The 25,835-nt window shown below is 47.0% G+C and overlaps 1 protein-coding gene across 2 annotated transcripts in view; it reads left to right on the top strand.

The window, feature by feature from the left end:
* Window positions 1-24,518, top strand: part of NUP50 (nucleoporin 50) — a 58,517-nt gene extending 33,999 nt beyond the window's left edge. For both annotated transcript variants that reach the window (XM_082254892.1, XM_082254891.1), the window contains 4 exons: window positions 420-1,052; window positions 10,737-10,818; window positions 12,124-12,242; window positions 23,759-24,518. In XM_082254892.1, the coding sequence (XP_082111018.1) occupies window positions 420-1,052; window positions 10,737-10,818; window positions 12,124-12,242; window positions 23,759-23,961 (1,037 nt within the window). In that variant the 3' untranslated portion in view covers window positions 23,962-24,518. The remainder of the gene's footprint in view (window positions 1-419; window positions 1,053-10,736; window positions 10,819-12,123; window positions 12,243-23,758) is intronic.
* Window positions 24,519-25,835: the final 1,317 nt, after the last annotated feature.

Genomic DNA, 25,835 nt, shown 5'->3' with positions numbered 1-25,835 from the left:
TTGAGTCAGTACAGAATGGGAAGGGGAGTCCCTACCATTGCACACTACCATTTATTATGAAGCCTTTTCAGATTGGTGTACTGTTTTGTACAGTGCATGTGGGGGTCAATGTTGCAACAGACAAGCTGTCATTGCTGATTTCTTGAAAATGCTAGCTGCTTGATTGTCATGCTGAACTTGCATCAGTACACGAAACAAGTTTGCAGCTTAAGACTTCTGACTTTTTTTTCTCACTTGAAATACTGGAACCAGTGGTTCAGTAGGTGGTCAATATTGGCCTTTGTCGTTCTCCTATGACAGGTATACAATTTTTTTTTTTTTTTTTTTCTTGGGCAAGCTTTTACCTGTTGTACAAATTGGAACATGGCTTTCAACTATTATTCATTTTTGTCTTTTGTATTTTTTTTTTTTTTCCCCAGGGTCTCTCTTTGCAAATGGCCCACCAACATCCTTGTCCTCAACTATAGAAGTATCTTCAACCACCGCAAAAACAAATGGAGAAACGTCTTCATCTACCTCTAGTCCTACCCCAAGCAAGCCTGGCAGCTCCAGTGAATACAACAAACAGTTAATGTCCCTGAATTGCGCTGTACGGGACTGGATAGTGAAACATGTGAATGCCACACCTCTATGTGATTTGACCCCAATTTTTAGAGACTATGAGAAACATTTGGCTAGTATTGAACAGAAGCACGGAGCCGGCACAGACAGTGGATCTGAGAGCGATAGCACTTCCAAATCCACCCCCTCCATTCCCACCCTGGTTTTTTCAAATACAGAGGCCAAGCCAACCTTCTCTTTTACCAGCAAAGGGAAGTCAGAGCAGCCAGCAAAGTCTAAAACTGAGGCGAAAACTGAATCGGCTTCCCTTTTTTCCTTCAGCCAAAAATCGTCTGACACTGCAAACTTCAGTTCGTTCGGCTCTGGGTCAGCAGCTACGTTTTCTTTTAAAGTAGGAGCTGCCAGTTTAAGTAAGGATACAAGTAAGAGCAGCACGGGGACTCCATCCTTTTCCTTCCAGTCAGAGACAAACACCAAGAGTGAGGAGTCTGGTAAGGAGGATGATATAGCTTGTTTCTCAACTCCAGTCTTAACATGTCATGATTTTTTTTTTTTTCTGGGTTTACTTTAAAGCAGACCTATCATCAAATATTTTTATTCATGTTGTGGCATACATAGTATGCAATGTTTAACATTTCACTGCATTTATTCTCAGATCATAGTACACCACTCCTGCTTTTCTGCTAAAGAATGGTTCCATCTTAGTTCTAGGTATCATCCAGGCTCACTACTTTCTGTTCTGGATGTAGGCGTATGACAGTTATGTAAAATCTTTTTTACATTGTAACTTACTATGTAACTTACTACAAACTTAGTAAGTTCGGCTGGACAAATCCTTCCGCCCCTTGTATTGGACAGTGGTCACCACGGGTACCAGCCTGTCCAGCTGGGGAGGCATCCTCAGCAAAAATTCTGCTCAGGGACTGTGGACACTGGAAAAGTCCAGACTACTGATCAATGTCTTGAAACTCTGAGCAATGAGACTGTACCTGGACCATTGGACAGATAGTCTTCAGGGATGTCCAGTGCGCATTCAATCAGACAACGCTGCGGACGTGGCTCATGTCAATCACTGGGGGGGGGGGGGGGGCACAAGAAGTGTCCTGGCAGCTATGGAGGTAGCCGGCATTCTAAGGTGGGCAGAAGGGCTCGCTGCAGCCCTCTCTGCCCTACACATTACCTCAGTCGGCAGGCGTTGTACCAAGGGTAGTGGTCCCTTCATGCGGAGGTGTTTCATCAGTTGTGTCTCCGGTGGGTTATCCCCGAGGTGGATCTGTTGGCGTCCTGGCTCAACAAAGGTTCACGGGTTTGTGGCTCAGTCTCGGGATCCTCTGGCGGACATTAGACGCGCTGGTGGCCCCGTGGGGGATCCGTATCATCTGATTTACGCCTTCACTCTCAAGCTTCTGCCAAGACTTCTACGCAGGATCAAGGCAGAATAGATTCCGGTCATCTTAGTGGCTCAGGACTGGCCTCTTCGGGCTTGGTATGCTGTTCTGGTGCGTCTGGTCGCTGAAGTTCCTTGGAAGCTTCCTCTTATGTGCACATAGTGGGAGCCATCCATCTATCAAAACCTGCTGTGTTCCAACACCACTTTTACGCAGCTCCTACAAAACTTGTATGCAGAGTGCAACTGGATCTGTATCAACAGATCTTTTATATCTGTCCCATTAAAACAATTTTATGGCCCGTGGTTCTTTTAATGCAAAAAAGTAATCAGAGCTAAGGTGTTAAAATGCACCAAAAATAAGGTAAAATTCACTCACCTTAGATCTTGCATCCCACACACTGACACCAGGCCTGTTAGGGACCTTTGAACCAGATGGCTAGATGGACTCCCTATGAATATTCGTGAACACCGACCTACACAAAAGTAGTGAGAGCATTTTCGTTTATTTCAGGAAATGTCCCGAGCATATAAAACTATTTCTGCAGTCAGACATATCTGAACAAACAAGATGTTATGACTATGAATCAAGGATAGCTACATGAGAAATGGAGAAGAATATACAGCATGAAAACACCATTACCCCTTCCAGTACTGAGGTATAGAAGTTTGTCTGTTCAGTGATTCCCACTATGGTGAAGATGAAGTACTCTTCCAGCAAGATATACCATCATACATGGAAAGCGTACATTTCTTAGTGTGAGTCGATTGGCGCTCATCCTAGATCCTTTTCTGTGGCTCGGATCTTAACCTTTCTTCAAGGGGGCCTTCAAAAGTTGGCCTTGAGTACCATCAAGGGCCAGGTGTCTGCCTTGGTAATCTTCTTTCAGCGACCCCCTAGCCACACACTCTTTAGTTCATACCTTCATTCAGGGGGCTCAACATGTGGCTCCACCTGTACAGTCTCTTTTGCTGCCATGGGATTTAAATTGTGTTTTCGGTTCTCCAGAAACCTCCATTTGAGAATATTTTGGAGAATCACTTGTCTGTTATCCCAGAAGGTGACATTCATTCTTGGTGGCTATTACCTCGGAATTGGCGGCATTATCCTGTCGCAGTCCCCATTTTCCCGGAAGAAATTGGTGCTAGCTTCATCTGCCCATAGTTAAAATGGCTGCCCACGCAGCACATGAGTGCTGTACTGCTAAATTATTCCATAGAAAATACAGCCTTTTGTTAAAATTGAACTCCCTAAATCTCATCAACAATATCTCTGGCTGCTGCATGATTTTTTTTTTTTTTTTTTTTTTTTACATTTCCAACAAAGGAAAAATGCCCTGGTGGGGTCTTTTTAAAAGACAAACAACATTTCTCCTTTTTAAGATGGTTAATATGACAACCTGGGAGTGCAAGGAGGGGGAAGACCACCTGAAAGATGAGATTGTGAACAAATCTGTTGTACCGAGTGGGGCAGTCTGTGATAATGGGGAGTTTGACAGCAGTTGTGTGCTTTACATCAGGCATTGCACAGCTGAACACTTGTCTGTCACTAGGAATGGAGAAATGAGAGAAACACCATTCACAGGTTTTGTAACCAATTCAGTCAACTTGAACAGAGTGTCTGGGTAACAGACTTGCGGTTTTCCACTCCATACAGAAGAGAGCCAGTACAGAATTAGGGGCTTCATAGAATACTGAAACTGCAATAAAAGTTTCCTAATGACCAATATTTTGCGACAGTTTGTTTCTCGGTTCTTTTTAAAAGCTGTCCTATCCATAGGAGCAAGCTAGGCATAAGAGTTGTTAAAAATAAAGTAATTTACATAGACACACCTATGGGGACTGTCCCACTGGTCCAATACCCCCCCTGCTATCAGCCATCCCAACTCAGTTTGTCTTCTCCCTAGTTAGGAGTAAGATAGGCTCTTCCTGTGCTGGGGCTACAGTCTCAGCCTTTTCTTCTGTTTTTATGATTTTATTTTCTGACTTCATTTTTTCAAGTGTGTTCTTACACTACTAGCTGTTTATTTCTTAGCATTTAGTTAGTCAATTCTTCGGATGATGACGGCATGGCGAAGCTGGGAGTCGCACTGGTGTTCCAGGACAGAGAGCCTTATGGATTCCCAGCCCGCCATCGAGCGTTAGCGGGCTTTGCGTATGCCCTGGCCTCAGGGATGAAAAGCCTGCGAGGTGGCCACCTCGCTTGGACGTCTCACCCACGGTTGCTAGTGTCCTGTGTTTTTGGCTGACGGCACCCCCACCACCTGAGGTGGGAGGCTTCCCGTCGATGGGAGGCACCCACGCCATCGGGGACGGTAAGTACGTTCTGTGTGGGGCCTCTGTTTGCGGCTGATGGTCTGTGGTATCTCCTCATGTCTGTGTCTGGGGCTCCCTTACTTACGGTCCCTGCGGGTCTCTATTGCAGCAGGATCGCTTTGTGGGGGTCCCTCTCCTGAGTGACATTGTGTATGTGGCTGGAGGTGCAGACGTGTGGCAACCGCTGCGGGTTTAAAAACCGCCGGTCCGCCGTTTTAGATGTGGGCATGCTGCTGGCTTCACTGTGGGCGCTTCTGCGGCAATGAATGTAGTGTGTTTTGGCACCTTACGGCGCCATCTTGTGTGTGGCAATGTGTTCTTCTGTGCACAGGTCGGCGGTCATTTTCCCGGTGTTCCGTGAGAATTACCTACCCGTGAGAAAAACCTACCCCTCGTCCCTTCCGGTACTCGGCACTGTATGTAATGCAGCGGGTACATTAAAACAGCTGGGCTGCAATACGAATCATCTCCGCTCCTGTCCCGGTCACTTCCCTGATCTCGGATAGTAAATATAAAAGCGGCAGCGGCTGTATGAAAAGATAAATCACGGAGCCGAAAGCCGCTTTTATATTTACTTGCCGACAGCAGGGAAGTGACCGGGACAGGAGCGGAGATGATTCCTATTGCCGCACAGCTGTTTTATGTAAGCGCCGCGTCGGTAGGTTTTTCTCACGGTACACCGTGATAGTTTCATAATAGTGCGCATGCGCACTAGTAAGCTCCTCTGTTCTTCCATTACGTATCCGCGGCTCTGAGCATGCGCACTGCTGCGCTGCTCAGCTCTTTCTGTCCGGAAGTGACGAGGGGTAGGTAATTCTCACGTTACACCGGAGCCTCCCATTACTTTCTATGGGCAATCATTTTTCCTTAGACTGTTTTTTCCTAGTTCAGCCTCGTGCAGTGACATCACTTCCTCTTTCTCTGCAGTGGAGATCGGCTGGCGTGTGGTAACACTTGTGGGGTCTGTCTTTGCTTTTTTTTTTAATTTTTATTTTTTTTTGGGAATATCTCTGGCTGTCAGCTCATTCCTACTTGCGGGGTCTGCTTGCATAGTCCTTCATAGCGGTGTACTGCTGTGGGATCGCTGTGCGCTTAAAGGGCCAGTACCTTGGGGGGAAAAAAAAATTTTTTTTTTACCTGATGGAGTCCCAGGACAGCAAATTTCCCCCAGCCTTAGTGGATGATTCAGGTTCCTCTGTATCTTCTGTGCTGCCTGCTCTCACTGCTGCACTTGCGACTTTAGCGTCCAAAGTGGATCTTCTGCTGGCTGAATGGGATACTAAGAGGCCTAGGCTTTCTCTTTCTTCTGATTCCGATTCTGATATGGTTGCTGTAGACAGTGTGCCCCTTGAGGGGGTCTCGTTCTTCCCAGTCTGAGGGGGAGGATGAGGAGGGGAATGATTCCCCCCCCCCCCCCCGGGGCGGCCGAAGACCGCGCAGCTATGGCTGCGCTGATTACTGCTATTAAGGATACACTACAGTTAGAGGGTGAGCCCAAGCCTCCGGGCAAGCGATCCTCTTTTGGTACCCGCAGATCCCGTAAGGTGGCGATCCACGAAGCTGAATGAACAATGGCGAAATTTGAAGCGCAATTTAGTGGTGCCTAAACGGTTTCAAGTCCGTTACCCTTTTGTGTCTCTGGACTTGCTCTGGACTGTGGCTCCTAAAGTGGTCTAGGTTGAACAGGGACACTCTGGTACCCACCGAGGATTCCCCAGTGTTCCGGACCCTATGGATAGGAGGCTGGAATCCCTTGCCCAACATTCCGATATGGTGGCGGGTTCCATGCTGAAACCTATTTTCGCCTCCGTCATGGCAGCTCAGGCTGTGGCAGATTGGGCTAAGGTGCTCAAACGCACCCTCGTGTCTGATTCTGCCCCTCCTACTACCTTGGAGATGGTGGACCAGATTTACCAAGGGGTCATGTATTTGTGTGATGCGGCCTTGGATGAGGCCCCATTGGCGGCTCGCTTATCGGGGGTTGCGGTACTTAACAGTCTCTTGATTTGGTTAAAAAGCTGGTCGGCTGACCAGACTTCCAGGAAGACTGTGTCTGACATCCCTTATGCGGGGAATCGTCTTTTTGGGGATTCCCTGGATGAATTGGTTAAAGGTGTCACTGGGGGCAAGAGTACTCTGTTGCCCCAGAATCCTAAGGGTAAGTTCTTCCGCGGTAAGCAGGGCCCTTCCTTTAAACCAAATCAGGGGTCCTTTCGTGCCTTCAAGGCGCAGGACAATGGGAAACCCTTCAAGGGCCAGGGTGGCCAGAGGAAGCCCTGGGCGGGCAAGCCAAAGGCTGCCCAGGCTGGTGCGGCGACTCAGTCTGCCACTGCCTGAAGGGGCGCCCTCACCCGTTTCAGGGGTGGGGGCTACAAGATCGAATTCCTTTCGCGGGCGGCGGACAGATTTTTTTCCCTCAAGTCTTCTTCATTTGAACCCAGATCGGTTGCGCAATCTTCATCGGACGGTGCAGGATCTCCTCGCCCAGGGGGTTGTCGTACCGATGCCTCATCGGGACAGATTTCGGGGATTTTATTCAAATCTGTTCACTGTGCCCAGAAAGGAGGGCAAGGTGCGTCCGATTCTGGACTTGGAATCTCTGAACCGCTTCATGCGCGTTTAAAAATTCCGCATGGAATCCCTCCGCTCGGTGGTGGCCTCCTTGAGTCTGGGCGATTTCCTGCCTTTCATCGACCTAAAGGATGCGTATTTGCACATCCCCCATATTCGAGGGTCATCAGAGGTACCCCCGATTCGCTATCGCGGAGGAACACTATCAGTTTGTGGCGTTACCTTTTCGGTCTCGCTTCGGCTCCAAGGGTGTTTACCAAAGTGCTGGTTCCTGTTCTGTGCCTGTTATGGGCACAGGGCATTGCGGTCTTGGGATATCTGGATGATCTCCTGTTAAGATCAAGTGCCTGTCAGAGCCTGCTGCGCGATCTGTCCACTACGGTTCAGACGCTCCAGGAGTTTGGAAGGACCATCAACGTTCAGAAGTCGACGGTCTCCTTCGGTTCGTCTCCCGTATTTGGGGATGGTCCTGGACTCCGCCCAAGCGAAGGTGTTTCTGCCGGAGGACAAGCTCCGGACCCTGCAGGGCGAGGTGAGGTCCCTCAGGACAACGAGTCCTCGTCACTCAGGACCTGTATGCGGTCCCTGGGATTGATGGTGTCGGTCTTCGAGGCAATACCGTTTGCAGAGTTTCACACGCGGTCTCTCCAGGCGGAGATACTGGCCAGTTGGGACAGGCTCCCCCGGTCCTTGGACCAGAGGGTGTCTGAGTCGCCAAACCAGAGTGGATCTTCTGTGGTGGCTCCAGTCCCTGGCCGTAGCGGAGGGGAAATCCTTCCAGCCGTTGCTGTGGACGGTGATTACCACGGATGCCAGCCTGTCGGGCTGGGGTGGCGTTCTGGGCAACCTGTCTGCCCAGGGCACTTGGGTCGGTGGAGGAATCCTCCCTACCGATCAACATCTTGTAATTGCGAGCGTCATGCTCTGCCTGCTTCATTGGTCGGATCGTCTTCAGGGCCATCCTGTACGGGTGCAGACGGACAACGCCACTGCGGTGGCTTACATCAATCACCAAGGGGGCACCAGTAGTGCCTGGGTGGCCCAGGAAGTGACCAGTATTCTGTCTTGGGCCGAGACTCGTGTCCCGGCGATTTCGGCAGTTCACATTCCGGGTGTGGAGGACTGGCAGGCCGATTATCTGAGCCACAAACAAAATGGCCACTGCCCCCACCTATTACTGGCCTTCATAGCAAAGAACACATGGAAGGGCTCCACACATGAAACAAACAAGGTAAAATTCCCAGTTCAATCTGCTAGCCAGTCTGCTTACCAACCAAATTAACCTGTCTAACAGTTTGCGTCAAAACATGGGTTTAGTTAACACACATTTGCAAACGCATGTGAAAGCTGCAGGGCCACTCCACGGCTCCCTGTATTACCTGCAGTCCTACTCTAATGAATTTATAAGAGCCTTCACAGTGGAAGCGAATGGATAGATATGGGGCAGGTGAGCCTGGAGGTGGCCCATCCCTCCTCTGAAAGGTAATTGGGGGCATAATGGAAGCCCAGCTGATAGTATTACAGCAAAGGCATCCAGTATGTCCACTCACCAGTACACATTAACAACAAACAAAATGGCCACTGCCCCCACCTATTACTGGCCTTTATAGCAAAGAACACATGGAAGGGGCTCCACACATGGTAAAATTCCCAGTTCAATCTGCTAGCCAGTCTGCTTACCAACCAAATTAACCTGTCTAATGATTATCTGAGCCGCCAGACCCTGGACCAGGGGGGAATAGTCCCTGCACCCGGAGGTGTTTTCAGATGCTGTGTGCGAAATGGGGATCCCCGGATGTGGATCTGTTTGCGTCCCGGCTAAACAACAAGGTGGGAAGGTGCGTGGCAAGAATGCGCGATCCTTTGGCAGACACCTCGTATGCGCTGGTGGTGCCTTGGCACCGGTATCGTCTGATATATGCCTTTCCCCCGATTCAGTTGTTGTCCAGGTTCCTGCGCAGGTTGGTCTCGGAACCGAAGTTGGTGATTCTGGTGGCCCTGGACTGGCCTCACCGGTCCTGGTACACGGACATCATTCAACTGGCCGTCGAGCCTCCATGGCGGCTACCGTTACGAGACGATCTTCTGTCTCAGGGACCGATTTTTCCATCCTGCTTTAATGGCATGGCTGTTGAAAGCCAGGTCCTGAGAGACATGAGTCTCTCATCTGAGGTCATTCCTACTTTGCTCATGGCTAGGAAAGCCTCGTCCGGTAATATATATATTCCTGTACTTGGAAGGCTATTTTGCCTGGTGTGAATCCAGAGGCTTCCCTCCTCATGCCTACTCGGTGGCGAGGGTGTTGGCCTTCCTACAAACTGGTGTGGATCAGCGCCTTGCGTTGACCACGATTGGGCCAGCTGTCTGCACTGGCCGTCCTTTTTCAGCGCCCCTTGGCGTCTAACTCTTTTTGATTCGCACCTTTATTCAAGGTGTGCGTCGCTTGGCCCCTCCTATGAGGGCGCCTCTACCTCCTTGGGACTTGAACTTGGTTCTGTCCGTTTTGCAACGTCCTCCCTTTGAAAACATCAGGGAAATTGCCTTGCCTCTGCTGTCAAAAAAGGTTGCTTTTCTAGTGGCGATCACTTCTGCATGCAGAGTGTCGGAGTTGGCGGCCTTGTCTTGCCGCTCCCCTTACCTGGTGGTTCAAGGGGATAAGGTGGTCTTGTGACCCAACCAGTCCTTCTTTCCAAAGGTGGTTTCTGATTTTCACCTTAATGAAGACATTGTTTTGCCTTCGCTTTGTGCGAATCCTAAGCATCCTAAGGAGTTTGCCTTACATTCCTTGGATGTTGTCAGGGCGATCAGGGTTTATCTGTCGTCCACTGAATCCTTTCGGAAGTCGGATTCTCTTTTTGTCCTTCCTGAGGGACCTCGGAAGGGTATGGCTGCGTCTGCAGCGACCATTTCAAAATGTGGCGACCTTTTTAAAATGTATCAGACAGACGTTTGTACAGGCCTATTCGATTAAGGGAAGGGTACCACCCTTCCCTGTCAAGGCGCACTCTACCAGAGCGGTGAGTGCGTCCTGGGCCTTCCGGCATCAGTCTTCGGTGGCCCAGGTGTGCAAAGCTGCGACTTGGTCGTCAGTGCACACCTTTTCAAAGTTCTACAAACTTGAAGTCCTATGGCTGCAAAGTTCTGTGTGCGGCAGTGCCTTAAGGGGCCCTAGTTTTGCAGGTCCCAGGCTGTTGGGGTTGTTTTTTCCCCCTTGTTTATTTGCTTTCCTGGGTTGTTGCTCCAGTTGAGCTTTTCTGTTGCCCAGAGGATACCTTCTGTTCACGTAAGGTTCCTTTCTCTGACGTGGGTGCTGCATTGCCTTTGTGACGGTTACGTTTCCCACCCCTCATGTCTACACTGCTTTGGGACATCCCATTGGTGAAGACAATGAGTGGGCGGCGACTCATTCAGAGGACGTAAGGGAAAACTGAATTTTTGTAAAATCTTACCTGTAAAATCTTACCTTTAAAATTCCTTTCTCTAAGTCCTCTGACAGTCGCCGCCCCTCTATTTGAGGTTCTTTGGACTTTAACTGCTTGCTACCAAACTGAGTTGGGATTGCGGATAGCAGGGGGGTTTTGGACCAGTGGGACAGCCCCCATAGGTGTGTCTATGTAAATTACTTTGTTTATAACAAGTCTTTAACAAGTCAAGTCTTATGCTTAGCTTGCTCCTATGGATAAGAGGTCAATACCCATTGGTGAAGACTGAATGAGTGGGCTGCGACTGTCACGACTCACAAGGAATTTTACGGTAAGATTTTTACAAAAATTCAGTTTTTATTGAACTACAAAACTGTATTCCAACTACTAGTAGCAAAGCTGAGGTGTGTGTGTGTGTTTTTTTTTGTTTTTTTTTTTTCTCAATGTGAATACAAAACTTTTTTACTTTCTAATAACAGGTGGTGGAGAGGAAGAGGCAGAAGAGCCACCAAAGGTAGTTGTACAGGAAATCAAAGAAGATGATGCCTTTTATTCCAAGAAGTGAGTTGACTTACCATTGCATGACTTGGTTTTTCTTTCAAGGATTCTGCAAAAGGGCAGTAATGTGCAATGCTTCCCACACCCAATTGTTTAAAAGTGCTAACATGTAGGTTATGGTGATCAGGGCCAAAAAGCAACCCACTGAGCAAGTACATACCTTCTGTTTTAAGACTGCTCAGTTGTACTTTGCACTGGTTCTGCAATTAATTTTTTGCTATTTTTGGTGGCATAGTTGTTCAGGGGGGTGGGGTTTGTAGTTGCTCTCAAAACCTTACTCCAGGCACAATGGTACCCATGCACTGCACTGATGATGGCTAACAGCCCAAACTGGTGTATGCAGTTTGGAATCATGGGCTTTATAATATTGGGCTGTATTCTTGCTTTAAACCATCCGTCGGATGTACAGTTGGTTCAAGGGGAAAAATATACATTGCTCCACCTACTGCCATAAAATGAGAACAGCCTTTTTTTTTTTTTTTTTTTTTTTTGTATTTTTTTGTTGATTTTTAAGGAGGTTCAATTTTGCACTTTGCATGAACAGTTGAATCTGTTACAAAAGAAATACCTATGGCGCCTTTCCCTTCTGAAAATGTGATTGTCATTCCCTTCCCCTCTCTCTAGTTGTGTATGCAGCTGGAAGGTTGAGAATGCTCAACCTGCATATTTTTACTGGGACCCTCTAAACAATAAAATCCAGATAATTGGCTTGATAGCTGATGGAAAATGGAATCTTTAGAGGGGTCTGAAATGTCGTTCTAAATTATTTCTTTTTATCTCTTGATGGGCTTTGAGCAGTAGCAGTAAGATTGCTGTTTAAATCCCAGCTCTAGGCAAAGCAAGAACACCACCCCCTCCCCTTACAGCCCCCTCTGTCTTAATTGCCTCCTTTGTATACATGTGGTGGGGTCCTTGCACGGGTGTTCACGTCACAACTTGCTGGACATGGACACTTCACTTCCTATCCGGCAATGGACCCAGATAGCAGATGTGAGTATACCTTGCTTCACAAGGTTAAAAAAAATTAAACGCAGGCTGGGTGGGGGATGGGTCATGTTTTGACCAGAGTTGGGATTTAAGCAAAACTACATTAAGAAGGCTACACTTGATATCTTTTTTTTTTTTTTTCTTCTTTGATCCATGGCGATGTGTACCGCAGTGCCTCCATCAGCAGATAATGCTATTTCTTGGTATATTGTGGCATTGTACTTTAATTCACTGTACATAGGCCTTTTTGCTTTTATGATGTAACAGGGCTAGGTCTTCAAGAAGTTTTAACTTTTTTTTTTTTTTTTTTTTTTTTTCCAGGTGCAAGCTCTTCTATAAGAAAGACAATGAATTTAAAGAGAAAGGTGTTGGAACACTTCACCTAAAACCAGTAGGCGATCAGAAAACCCAGCTGCTGGTTCGTGCTGATACAAATCTTGGTGGGTAACCTTAAAGCGGAACTTCATTCTCTCATTCAACATTGACTATTTTTAATCCTTATGCTGCTAGAATTTGTAAATAGATAGGAAGGTATATAAAATTTACTTGTTTTACTTTGTTTTGTTCCCCCCATACATACATCCCAGCAGTCTTTAGGGTGGGAGGGAGGATTCTGAGGTGGGTACAGCTCCATATCTTCTTTGACTCTGGGGTTATGCTGCTCTCCATAGGAGTAGGACTAGGCGGATCAAAACTTGACTACACCCCTTTGGCCGTTCTATGGGGTATACTTCCCACTTCCTGCTATAGGACTTCAGTTTTTTCCTGACCAGTCAGGAGTAAGGACCTGGTTCCCTGCTGGGATCTGCGGTCCTGGTTTTGTTTTTATTTATTATTTTTTTTTCCTTTTCTATTTTTTTTTTTTTTTTTTTTTTAATTTTCTCTTTCGTTCACTGACACACACGGCTTCAATTCTTCATACCATTGGGCTTATGCTCTCGCTGTCTAGGGGTAGTCCCAGAGGGTATACTATCACTTCCTGCTATAGTACACCAGTTTTATTTCCTGCTTAGTCAGGAGTAAGGACCTGGCTCTCTGCTGGGATCTGCGGTCCTGGCATTTTTTCCTATTTTTAAATAGAATTTTTTTCACTTTTATTCATTTTGTTCCTGTGTGAACGACGACGATGAACAGCCGGACTGGGCAACGCACTGGATATTCTAGATCTTTACGGTCTTCCCAGCCTGGCCTGCATGTGCAACCGAACTATTAGCTCCGTGCTAGGATGGCCACGACATAGCCCCACGGGACGAGGGCTGACCAGTGAGTGAACCACCTCGCAATGTCGCATAGCCCTGGTCACGACAACAGTCACGACCAAAGTCGCAGCACCCCATTCCAAGATGGTGTAATGGACTGCTGGGAGTGGTGCCCACCTAATGAGTGGCATGGTGAGTAGTGTCCCCCCTCCTTTCCTGTGGAATTGCGGGGGGGGGGGGATCCTTTGCCGCATGATCTGGTTTAAGTACTGGTTGGCTGACCAGGCTTCTAAAAAGGTGCTGACTGATCTTCCTTTTGTAGGTGACCGTTTGTGCCTCCTATGAAAGTGATCAGTAAGGGTCTAGCAGGAGGTAAGAGTACTTTACTTCCGCAGGTTACTAAGGGCACGGAACCTCGCCGTAAGCGGTGTCCCTTCTTTTCATCTCACAAGCGGCCCTTTCGTCCATCTAGTTCGCAGGAAAAGGGTTCGAGATCCACCCATAACTTTGCGGGAGGCTCCCAAGACACTCTGGAATGTAAGTCCAAATCGGCACTTCTGGGTCTGCAGACAAGCCTTCCTCGGCCTGAAGGGGTGCCCTTATCCTCCAACTTGCGCCTGTTTCCAGAGCGGCTACAGGGCCTCTACAGAGTAGTACAGGACCTGTTGGCACAAGGAGTTATTGTGCTGGTTCCAGAGGTGGAACGTTTCCAAGGTTTTTATTCTGTTTACAGTTCCCAGGAAGTTAGGCAAGGTTCGTCCAATCTTGAATCTCAAGGCTCTGAACCACTTTGTGCGGGTTCAGAAATTTTGGATGGAGTCCGTCTGCACATTAGTAGCCTTCATCAAGGCGATCTGCTGGCTTCTATCGCTCTCAAAACCTAAATTCATATTCCAATATATCTCAGCCATCAGCATTTTCTTTGTTTTGCTGTGGGCAAGAAAACACTTTCAATTCGTGGCTTTACCCTTTGGTCTCGCCTCAGCTCCTCGGGTGTTCACAAAGGTTTCGGCCCCAGTGTTGGCCTTGTTACAGCAGAAGAGGATTGCGGTACAAAGTTACCTGGATGATCTGCTTCTGCTTGCACAGTCTTCCTCGGCTCTAAAAGTTGAATTGGACGTTACAGTGCACACCCTGCAGGAGTTTGGGTGGACACTGAATTTTCAGAAATTGTCACTGTCTCCATCCACAAAGCTGGACTACTTGGGTCTGACTCTGGATTCAGCATCAGCCTGGGTGTTTCTTCCTTAGACAAAGCTTCTGAAGCTACAGGATGCTGTTCAGATCCTGTTGTCAACAATCGATCATTACTCAGGATTTGCATACAAGTGCTGGGGCTGATTGTCTCCACCATCGAGGCGGTTCCATTTGCTCTGTTCCACCCCAGACCCATACACAGGGAGATTCTGATCAAATGGAACAAGGATACGCTGTCATTGGACAATCTGATCATGTTGAGTGGGGGTTCGAGGGAGTCTCTCCTATGATGGCTCTGCTCCCTGGCTCTACGTCTGGGGAAAATCTTTTCTTCCCCTGTATTGGACTGTAATCACCACAAATGCAAGTCTGTCCGGATGGGGAGGTGACTTGGGAATGTGTTCGACCCAAGGTGTCTGGACTTGGGTGGAGTCCAGGTTGCCGATCAACATCCTGGAGATTCGGGTGATCAGACTGTCTCAATGGACAGATTGTCTACAGGGACGCCCTGTATGGATACAATCAGACAATGCTGTGGCATATGTCAATCAAGGGGGCACAAGAAGTGCCCTGGTGGCTGGCATCTTGAGGTAGTCGGAAGGATGTGTTCAAACCCTCTCTGCTGTGCACATTCCAGGGGTAGAAAATTAGCAAGTGGACTTTTTCAGCCAGCAGACGTTGGATCCAGGAGAATGGTCTCTTCACCCGGGGGTATTTCATAAACTGTCGACTGGGGGACCCCTGATGTGGACATACTGGCTTCCTGTCTCAACAGGAAGGTGCAGAGGTTTGTGTCAAGGTCTCGGGATCCTCTGGCCTACGCCGCAGACAGCATCTCCTGATTTATGACTTTCCTCCACACTTTTGTGCTTGGAGTTTACCATCTGGCTCCTCTGGTGCGATTCCTGGTACCTCCGTGGGATCTTAATTTTGTTCTGTCAGTGCTTCAAAAGTCTCCTTTTGAAAAGATTTGAAATTCCTTTCAGCACTCTGTCTCAGAAGGCGGCTTTCTTAGTCTCTATTACTTCGCACGTCGTGTCGGAGTTGGCTGAGTTGTCCTGTCGGTCACCTTTCTTGGCGAATCGTAGGGACAAAGTGTTGTTGCGACCCTGTCAGGCATTCCTTCCTAAGTTTGTCTCTGGGGTTTCATTTGAATGTAGACCTTGTGCTACTGTCCCTAAGTCCTAAGCCGAAACATCCTAAGGAAATTGCCTTACATTCCTTAGATGTGGTAAGGGTGTACCTGGCAGTGACTGAACCGGTGGTGTTTGTGTTTTTTTTTTTTTTTTAAGAATTCTGATTTAGAAGATTCTTTGTTCTTACAGATGACCTCGCAAGGTGCAGGCCGTATCTGCTGTGACTGTTTCCAAGTGGATCAGGCAGACGGTGGTGCAGGCCTAATCAATTGAGAACTACAATCAACTGCTGGACTGGGCGATGCACTGGATATCCTAGATCCTTGCGGTCTGCCCAGCGAGCGCGACCCAACTATTCGCTCCACACTAGGTTGGCCGTGACTTAGCCCCACTGGACGGGGGCTGGTTGGCGAGTGAAAGCACGACCCTTTTGTGCCCTTCCTCTGTATTGGCCACCCTATCCCCCCCCGGAAATCTTTTTTTTTTTTTTTAATGTTCCTGCGATGAGTGGCTGTGCGGGGGGTCCCTGTGATGACCCGAAACAACCCCCCACCCCACCCCCCCTAGACTTGCATGGGTGTAAGAAGATGTCCGCCGCTGCTTCGTGTTCTCTCACATTAGGAAACCGATTGGAACGCATAGCGGCCATGTTGGAACGCATGCGCAGTAAGTTCTAGTCCGTACGTCCCTTCCAGTTGCAGAATCTGATAGGTAGCGTTATTCTGATAGAACACCGTGCACTTCCACTTAAGCTTCATTTATGCATTTTTGTCAGCCAAGATGCTGTTTCAAGGATTGTTCCAGCTACATGTCACAGTGGGATATCCTGAGCATCACCAAGACAAAGTGGTTCTAAAGGGTTTTTTTTTTTTTTTTTTTAATGCATTCAGGTAAAAAAAAATGTTTTTCCGTTCATTGACGGACACAGATCCTGATCTCTGATCTTCATAACCATTGGGTTATACTGCCCCCTACTGGAGTAGGGCACTAGGCAAAAAAATAATCTGGCTACACCTTTGGGCAGTCCCAGGGAGTATACTCCCTCTCTCTGCAGTAGGTGCTCATTTTTATTTATTTTTCTGCCTAGTTAGCATAAGGACCCAGTTCCTTGCTGGGATCTCTGGTCCTGGCAAATTTTTGTGCCTGGTGGGGGCTCCTGCTAAGCCGCCCCCCCCCCCCCCCCTCCTGCCTGGGCCTGTCCTTGAGGCCTGGGGATCACTCCTGGTTCCCTGGGAGCTTCAGGGTGCCACCATGTTGCTGTTGCCTGTGTTACTATACACAGCAGCCCTGTTTGTGTAGTCCATTGGCCATTTTGCTAGGGTTTGTTATTGAAAATAGCAGGGATCCACTGTCATGGCCACTGTGGGTGGTGATTTCGCCGGTGGGAGCCACTCCTCATCCCCTGGTTGCTTACTCATGGATCTTAATCACTTCCTGATCACCGCACGTGGAGTGCAGATTATCCTGGTGGCTGCAGGTGCCTGTTTCTGCTGGGGGACGAGTCTGGTTCTCTCCCTTTTTTTGCTAAGGATCTCTTGTTGCTTTGTGCCGGGTGACCAGGGGGGCTGCCAGCGCGGTAGGGCTTGTCCCTTTGCAGTGTTTTACACTTTTCTGGGTTCCCCCTGGTGACTCATGGAGTCTTTGGCGCACAACTCCCCACCTCACCCCCCTCTGAGACTGCGGGGCTCTCCGGGTCCCAATCATCCATCGATACATGGACCGGCGGTCCGAGAGTCCCTTATGTACGGGTGGAGGTGGCTTTCGAGCGTAGGGCTAGCAAAAAGCACCCCCCGCCTTTCCCCTGTCTCATCAGATCCTGAATCTGATTCGGCTGCTACAGACATGGATCACCCTGCTGGTTCTGAAACCACACGCCCGGAATCCACAGATGATTCCTTCACATCTGCAAAGATGGAAGACGCAGCTGCGGTGGAGGCGCAGGTTCTTTCGCACTCACAAGCCATCTAGAGCGGCAGAGGGGTTTCCTTTCTCGGCCTATTTTGACAGAATTGTCGCTAAGAGTGGGGATGACCAAAGCGTCCCTTTGGGGTCACTAAGTGATTTTGTAGGCGTTAGCCCTATGAGGGGTTCTTTATTAAGAAGTGGACTGTTCCACTGATGGTGGACGCTCCAATGGAACTCCCCAATAATCGTTAAAAATTATTTGCTATCTCGATTCACTCCCCCCCCCCCCCCCCCCTCTCGATCTTAAGATTGCATGTCCTCGATCGATTCTTACAGAGCAGTTCTCTGTTCACTCACAGCTGTCAAAAAAGGTTGTTTTGGCTGCTAGAGCACTATAAACACAATGTTTTACAATGTATCTTTTCCTTCTTTTAGATCAAAAGGAATGAACCTATGTCTGTATGTGAGGGCAGTTTAACCTCCTCCTAAAGACTAAGCCTTTTTCTGACACTTTTTGCTTACAAGTTAAAAATCTGTATTTTTTGCTAGAAAATTACTTGAAACCCCCAAATTGTATGCATGTATTTATGATTATTTTTTTTTTTTTTTTTTTTTACAATGTAAAAGATGTCACGCTGTTGAAACGTGAGAGAATCGTGATCTAAGCAAAAAAAAATTGTGATTCTCTTTTTATCCAGAATAGTGCAGCTCTACCCTTCGGTTTCCAGATTGAACAATGCAACCATGATTCCAGTTGAACAGTCCCTGGACTTTAACCACTTGCCTACTAGGCCTATTTTTGACATTTGGTGTTTACAAGCTAAAATCAGTTTTTGCTAGAAAACTACTTAGGACCCCCAAACATATGTTTGTTTTTTTTTATAGCAGAGACCCTTGAGAATAAAATGGAGATTATTGCAATATTTTTTATCACACCGTATTTGCACAGCGGTCTTCCAAACGCAAATTTTTTTGGAAAAAAATTCACTTTTCTTGAATTAAAAAATAAGAAACCAGTTAAGTTAGCCCAATTTTTTTTCCATAATGTGAAAGATGTTACGCCGAGTAAATAGATACCCAACATGTCATGCTTCAAAATTGCGCACGCTCACGGAATGGCGACAAACTTTCTTACTTAAAAATCCCCATAGGCGACATTTTAAAAATTTCTACAGGTTGCCATCTTAGAGTTACAGAGGAGGTCTAGGGCTCAAATTATTGCGATATGAGGCGATACCTCACATGTGTGGTTTGAACACCGTTTACATATGTGGGCGGGGTTTCCGTATGCGTTCGCTTCTGCGCGCGAGCTAACGGGGACAGGGCGCTTTATTTACCATTTTTATTTATTTTTACACCGTTTAAAAAAAATAAAAATGATACCTTTTTTTTTTTATTACAAGGAATGTAAACATTCCTTGTAATAGAAATAGGAAAGACAGGACCTCTTTTTTTTGTGAGATCTGGGGTCAAAAAGTCCTCAGATCTCACAAGTACACTTACAGATTGAAAAAAAAGACCTTTTAAGCCGGTTGCTAAAACAAGGAGGAAGGAGGGGTTCCCCTAAGGGGTTGGGACTTTACCGGCACTCAAATAGTAAGAAAAAAGTATAGATGTAGAGTATTTTAAAAGAATTGTAGCAAAATTGTATTAATGACAATTGATTTTAAAAACCGCAAAAAATCATATACATATACAAGCAAAATGGGCAAGCAGATGGTTACAGAACAATGCAGTAGTAGAGACGTGCAAATATACAGTCAAATACCCAACGCGTTTCGAAGCAATTCGCTGCTTCTTCAGGGGTATACTAGAATATTGCACATAGATTTCTATGAATAAGAACATAAAGACATGTTAGAGACATTACAGTATATCTTATAACTTAAAGGGGGAAGAAACACAATTCTAAGTGGGTACATACTTGCTTTAGTCTCAAACTGCGACTGATTTTGCTTGCACATATTAAAACCAAAATGGCAGACTCGGCACCTTCTCATGTGTTCCTGGCATAGCAGAGGTAAAGGGTAGGTCACAGCTAGGTAGAAAGGACCTGTGACTAAAGAAATAGTCGCCCTCAGGATGCTGAAGGTTTTTTGGGATCCCGTCCACAACAAAGAATTCCATACGGCTGGAGTCCAAAAGAGGGGGTTCAGGTATAGAGGTGACAACCGACCGTATTTCCTAGAAGTATAAATAATGGTGTTCCAAAATGCAGATATGGGTGGAGTCCAACAAAAAATGATGAAGGGGTGGGTGGGGGAGTGATTGGATGTGAATGAGGGATGGGGTGTGCATATCTAAGAGATGTGTGTGTTAGAACACCTAGAGCCAGGCGTATTGGGAAGTTCCGATACAATGTGTATATGGTCAGACAAATTGCATGACTAACCATAATAGCAAGACAAGAGGAGTGCTGGAGTGAGGGAATGAACAATGTAACCAAGGCTGTTTGCTAATCATGCTATGATCAGCAAGTTTGAAGTGAAAAAGATGAGAAAAAAGAAGCCAGCATGCAGCAATAGGATACATAAATGAAATTGAAACCAGCATATTACTTACCGCGTGGAGCAGAAATTCAAGGGAGCCAAGTCCAAGTAACGCCGTGTCAGCAGACACGGTAGAAATGGAATGAATAGGAAGGTAGCAAGCTATAATATAGCTTGTCAGATTGAGGTAATGCAGCGCAGCTGATGAGTGTAAGGAGGGGCTGGGAGTATTGTATGCAAAGCAGCCTGAACCTAATAGGGCTCCCTGGGAGGTTGGGGCTCGACGCCGCCTCCCTCTCCGTATGTGGGGCAGGGCCGCCGTCCTCATCGCACAAGGCAAGGGGGCGGGACCGCCGTGAAGCCGCGGCCAGCCCACATCCTCCCACCGGCACGGAGGCTTCCCTCCCCTGTACACAAGACAGGGAGGGGAGTGACGTGCGTGGGTATGTGGGCTACAAGTGCCCCAGATGGACAAAATACCTTAAGCACGTCAGAGTGACGCTTCCTGAGGAAGCGGTCTTGCCTGTGCCGGGTCGCATGCAAAAATAGAGGGGCGGGATGTGTTTTCAAGCAATAGTGTACCAACAAATGCTAGTATGAATGTTTTGGCAAAAAATGACAAAGGAAACAAAATATGGGATAGACAACCCAAATACTGTCCTCTAATGCCGCAGCAATCCAATTGTATTAGTGATGTGGGAAACACAGGGAGGTGCAGAGCTGCCAGAATGGTATACAAAGAAGAATAATCACGAGGCATATACACATTGGTCAATATGATGGTATAAAGACAATGGAGAATAAACAGACATGAATGGTATCACATTTAAGCTGGTTTTAAGCCGGTTGCTAGGCAACGACATTTGCCGTAGCTCCAGTCAGGGCCGGTACAAGGGGTGGGCGGGAGGGGCGGCTGCCCTGGGCGGAGTGTGGGAGGAGTGAGGGAGGGGGCGCCAAAACACTGAAGAATCACCTTTATTCTAAGCTCCAGTGTTGCTAAAACATGTCCAAAATCAGAGTCAACAATGCGCCCATGCCTTCTGCAGGCTTCCCGCCCCTTGATGGAAAGGAGAGAAACACTCTCCTGGGCACAGGTTTCGTACAGGCTGGCTGGTTGGATTGGGACCGTGAGAGCTCCTGTACAGGTGGGCGGAGCAAGCAGAGCACACTACACTGCAGCCTCGATCACTGCTTTCTGCCCAGCAGACATCGGAGCTCTCCTCTCCTCTCCTCCTCAAGCTGAAGATAAGAGACAGATAGCAGACTGAATTTCCTCCTCCTGTGAGTCCCGATGTGTCCTGTCCTGTTTTACACTGTGCAATGCTGTGCTGTAAACCTGTACTGACCCTTGCAGTGCAGGTTTGCTAAAGAGAAAGTAAAATGTTTTGAATAGGTTAGGAATATACTGGGACTTTTCAGGCTCCACATATTGTAAATGTATTCCACACATACACACTATATATTAATCCTGCCTTTTAATAAGATATAGTGTGTATGTGGAATACATCTACAGTATGTAGAGCCTGAAAAGTCCCAGTATATTCCTAACCTATTCAAAGATTGACCATAAACAAGTGATGTGTTGCAGCCCAACTCCAGCAAAGTGAAACAGTCCACCCTTGCAGTGCTGGAGGATATCGCCTCATGTATACTTTCTCCAGCCAGCTACAGTGCTCTCCTCTACCACCCAAAGTCTCATCACATACCATACAGGAACATTAACCCTGTATGGTATGATGAGGCTGGAGTGTGACCCAGTCAGTCACAGTTTACCCAGGAGCTCCCGAGGACCAGTCACAGCACTGGAGAGAGCTTACTGGAGCAAGGAGTAAGGTAAAGCTGGGTACACATGAAACAAAATTTGTTCGGTTCAGCAGGGACCAGCTGAATTTTGATCTATGTATGGCCTTGCCTGTTGGCCGCCTGTCAGAATGGGAGCTTCTGTAGAATGGGAGCCTGCTGGAAAACCTTGTTCGATCAGCAGCTTGCAGCCAATCAGCTGCAATGCTGATCAGTGTATTCTGACAGAGAAGAGTCCCCAGCGTCAGAATACGTCTCGTGGAGGGGATTTCTTCATCCACCTCTTGTGTGGATGGATGAATCTGTAAGTGTTTTTTTTCAATTCAGCCCACTGGCTATACCAAAATAAAAAAAAAACCTATGCATGTGTGCCAGTTTAAGTGCCGAATCACACTATTGCAATGGCAGACATCGCATGTGATTTGCACCACATTGTGGTGCAGATCACATGCGATGTCTGTGCAATGTGATTTCAGCCATACAAACTTTTTGGCTGAAATCGCATCCCATTTGCACAAGAATGGAGCAGGGCCCTTTTTTTGGTTCGCACTGGAATCGGATTGCATGGGTGTTCACACCTATGGGATCCAATTCCTGCACCATTTCACAATTTGAACTGCGATCTGCGAACCAATCTGAAAGTGTCATCATTACCTTTACATTGACACCCCCCAGAGATTTGCAGATCTCAGTGTGAACCACTGTGCGATTCTGGTGCAATGCGGGAACCGGCACTGAATAGCAGGGTTTCCCGCATCATACCAGTGTGAACTGGGACTAAGTGGTTTTACCCTAATCCTCTGCTCCTAGAATAAAAAAGTCCCATACACACAATGAGAATATCAAAACATTTTTTTTTTTTTTTTTTTACATGCTAGTCTTAGGAATATACTGGGACTTTTCAGGCCCCATTGTAAGGGTTGATTTTTTGTTTTTTTCCTGAAGTTGGGATTTAAACGTTTATTATGAAAAAAATTCAGAGAAGACATTTGGGTTAGACTGGTACATTAGTTGGTGGTTTAATGTATATATTGAGTGTTTGTATGTATGTATGTATTCATGCATATATGAAATGCCTCATAGGGGTAAATTATCCAGTCCTGACCTTAGCACTCTATACATAGGTGTAATTATCAAGTGTGGTTATTAAGCATGGGTAAAATGATTGGTCATGCACAACCCAGGGGGGGGGGGGGGGGGGGCGCAGTTTTGCACGTTCGCCCTGGGCGCTGGATGACCTTGTCCCAGCACTGGCTCCAGTCCTCCAAGACCATAGTCGAGTGAGGGCAAGCTTGCCCTCACTCGACATCCTGTCTGTGAGGATCCGGGACCCGATCGTTTTCCCCGCTGCTGGCGGGTCCGGTAAGCGGGAAAAAGGACCGGGACGTGGCGGGAGGGGGCACCTATTCCGCCATCCCGGCAGGGTGAACCCGTGGCGAATCCGCCACTGGGACCACCCTTATCGGAAAGCCGATCGCCTGCAGTTTAAAAAAATACCAGGGTTATGGCAGCTATCTGCTGCCATAACACCGGTATTTAGGTTTAAACGCAGGATGTATATATACATTGGCTGGTAGGGAGGTGGTTAAGGATCCAGTTGACAGAAAGGCAGAGGCTGTGGCCCGTATTATGCACACTCTCTGGCTGGTTCGACACTGGCCCGGTATTCACCATTACCCTGGTGTTGCAAACTCTGACCCAGTGGCTAAGCTATTACGCCGTGACCTGGAGGGGGGGGGGGGGGCAGATCTCCCCTGTCTTTTGCTGAGCTGGCAGATCAGCTGGTCCAGGGGCTGCAGTTTATCTGTGATTCCTCTTTGAATGCAGCTCCAGCTCCCCTAGTGGCTCGGCTCTCTGTTTCGGCAGTGGTCCTCTGTTGTGTCTTTTGGCTTAAATGCTGGTCTGCGGCTAAAACTTCTAAAAAGGCCTCGCCTGATCTCCCCTTTCAAGGGGATCGCCTGTTTGGGGCTTCCCTGGATGACCTCATTGCTTGGCGGCTGAGCTGTGCTGTCTATGGATCTACAGACACTACAAAAGATCCCCACTAGCTGTCAGATCAGAAGGTTGTGGGGACTGAATACGGATGTAACATGTTAACGAAAGGTGAACTGGGATAGTTTTGACTTTTTTTTTTTTTTTATTTCCCTTTCACAGTGAAAAAAAAAAACTACTAGCATGGTCTAGTGTCGGGAATAATATGAATGCATAAATTTATTCTTGTTTCCTCTAGGCCACATCCTACTGAACATTTTGGTGCAGCCTTCCATGCCATGCTCTAGAACAGGAAAAAACAATGTGGTGATTGTTTGTGTTCCTAACCCTCCCATCGATGAGAAGAACCCCACCGTCCCTGCCACCATGCTGATCAGAGTGAAAACCACAGAAGATGCTGATGAGCTGCACAAACTTCTCTTGGAGAAGAAGGGAGCCTAAACATCTAGCCCTTCACAAAATTACCTTCCTTGCCAATCTGCTGCTCAATAATGAACTCAAAAGGTCACCATGTATTATTATTTCTGTTGACCCTCATAACTTCATGAGTGTTTTTGATAAGTTTTTGTTAAGAATGGAGTTGATTGGTAATAAAAGCTTTAAGGAAAGTTTAGTACATAGAATGAAAGGTGAAGAATTCCTGACACAGATACGAGTCATCTTATTGTCACAGTCAAAGCCTTAGCTGGTCTTCATTCAAGATCCTTCAGTGTTTACAGTGTGATCGGGGCCTTAATTCGCATTCCTTTTCTTTAGCTCCAGGTTTCCTAATTTTTACTCAAGTCACCAGCCACCATCATAGGATTAGCAGAGTCTTCAAATGGTCTGTACTTTGTTGGAAAAGTATCATCTCTAACTCTGCCACACTGCTCTTTCTGTACTGACATCTACTCTGTCCATTACAACATCTACAGACTGATCTAGTCACAATGTGGGCCTTTACAACATGGCAGCTGGAGCCCATGAAGCGGAAGCTTCTTCAGTTTGAAGGGTCATTCCATCCAGCGTGTGTATAATTTTAATGGTTATGGCATGCAGGCTTTCATAAGTTTTGACGGGGTCTCACTGGTGACTTCTCCCTGTTGGTGATTTTAGCGCTTCTGCTGTTTGTAACCTCAATCCACTTGCTGTAAACCTATATTCAGGGCATTTGCAGCAGGTGATATAACCTCTCTTCAGAGGAAAACCCTAATACTGCTGCTTAACTCTCTCAGATAGTCTGATAGAACCCAAAAGGTAAAAATGGATTTCTAGGATATAATTGATTTCTTCTGCATGCCTCACTATTTAATACTAGATGAGCTCTGTCATTGTGGGTGATAAAGGGGGGGTTGTTCGGCAATGTTGCTAAATTTCCATAAATCAACATTTGCAGAGGAGAACCCTAGAAGCAAATTTTGTGTGGTGGACTGCAGGGGTATGGTGCAAAAGGATATCTTATACAAACTTTACAGCAGTTATCCTAGTTCTCTGGGTCTACTTTAAAGCCAGCTAATTGGAAGACATCATAACAACAAGGGGTAATCAAATTATCTGTAATTGGGTTTTTAAAGAAAATATCTCAGTCCCATTCAGACTAAAGGTGCAGAGGCAAAGACTATTCACCCATCTGCGTCTACCTTGCTGCTTCCAACACTCCATGGGAGCCCCTGTTGTAGGGATACTGGGTATGAGGGAGCATGTGACTACCTACCTCCCTTTCATCTCACATCATTTGGGCTTGGACCACCTGCATGACCAATTTCCAGACTGAACACTATTACACAGGAGTGGCAGTTAAGCGCGGACGCTGGTGCTTACTTGTGGTAAACTTCTGCAGCAAAGGGGGAGAGAGTATAACTTGCAGTGTAGTCATGGTGGGAGTTCTAGACTTTAGATTAGAATTGCATGGATACTTGGATGTATTGTGAGCAGGTTACATTATTGGGCCTAATTTAGTATAAACATTGATTTTTGAACTGTTCCACCAACGACTTTATTTTACAATGTTGGTTTTTAGTAACAGCTAAGGACTATTTCAGAGTTCTGTGCTGTTAGCACATAGGCAGGATGCATAGTTTGTTGCTGGCAAGGACTAACCTACTGCAAACTGTTATCCTGGTTGTCATGGGATTAAAAGGAAGTGAACATTGCACAAAACTGGTCAGTGGTTGTCTGAGACAGCATGTCCCTGAAGAATTAAAATTGCTTTTACCTTTTTGAACATTTTTGTAATATCACCTTGTTGCTTTGTGTGTTTGGACTGCTGGGTAGATGGGCCTGTCTGGAGTGACAACTCAAATTGGCATTTCTGCCCACAGCTGCTTCATCTGAAC

This window comes from Pelophylax lessonae (assembly GCF_965119305.1).
Source record: "Pelophylax lessonae genome assembly, chromosome: 4".
NCBI classification, from domain to species: Eukaryota; Metazoa; Chordata; class Amphibia; order Anura; family Ranidae; genus Pelophylax; species Pelophylax lessonae.
This window is presented reverse-complemented; position numbering and strand designations above follow the sequence as displayed.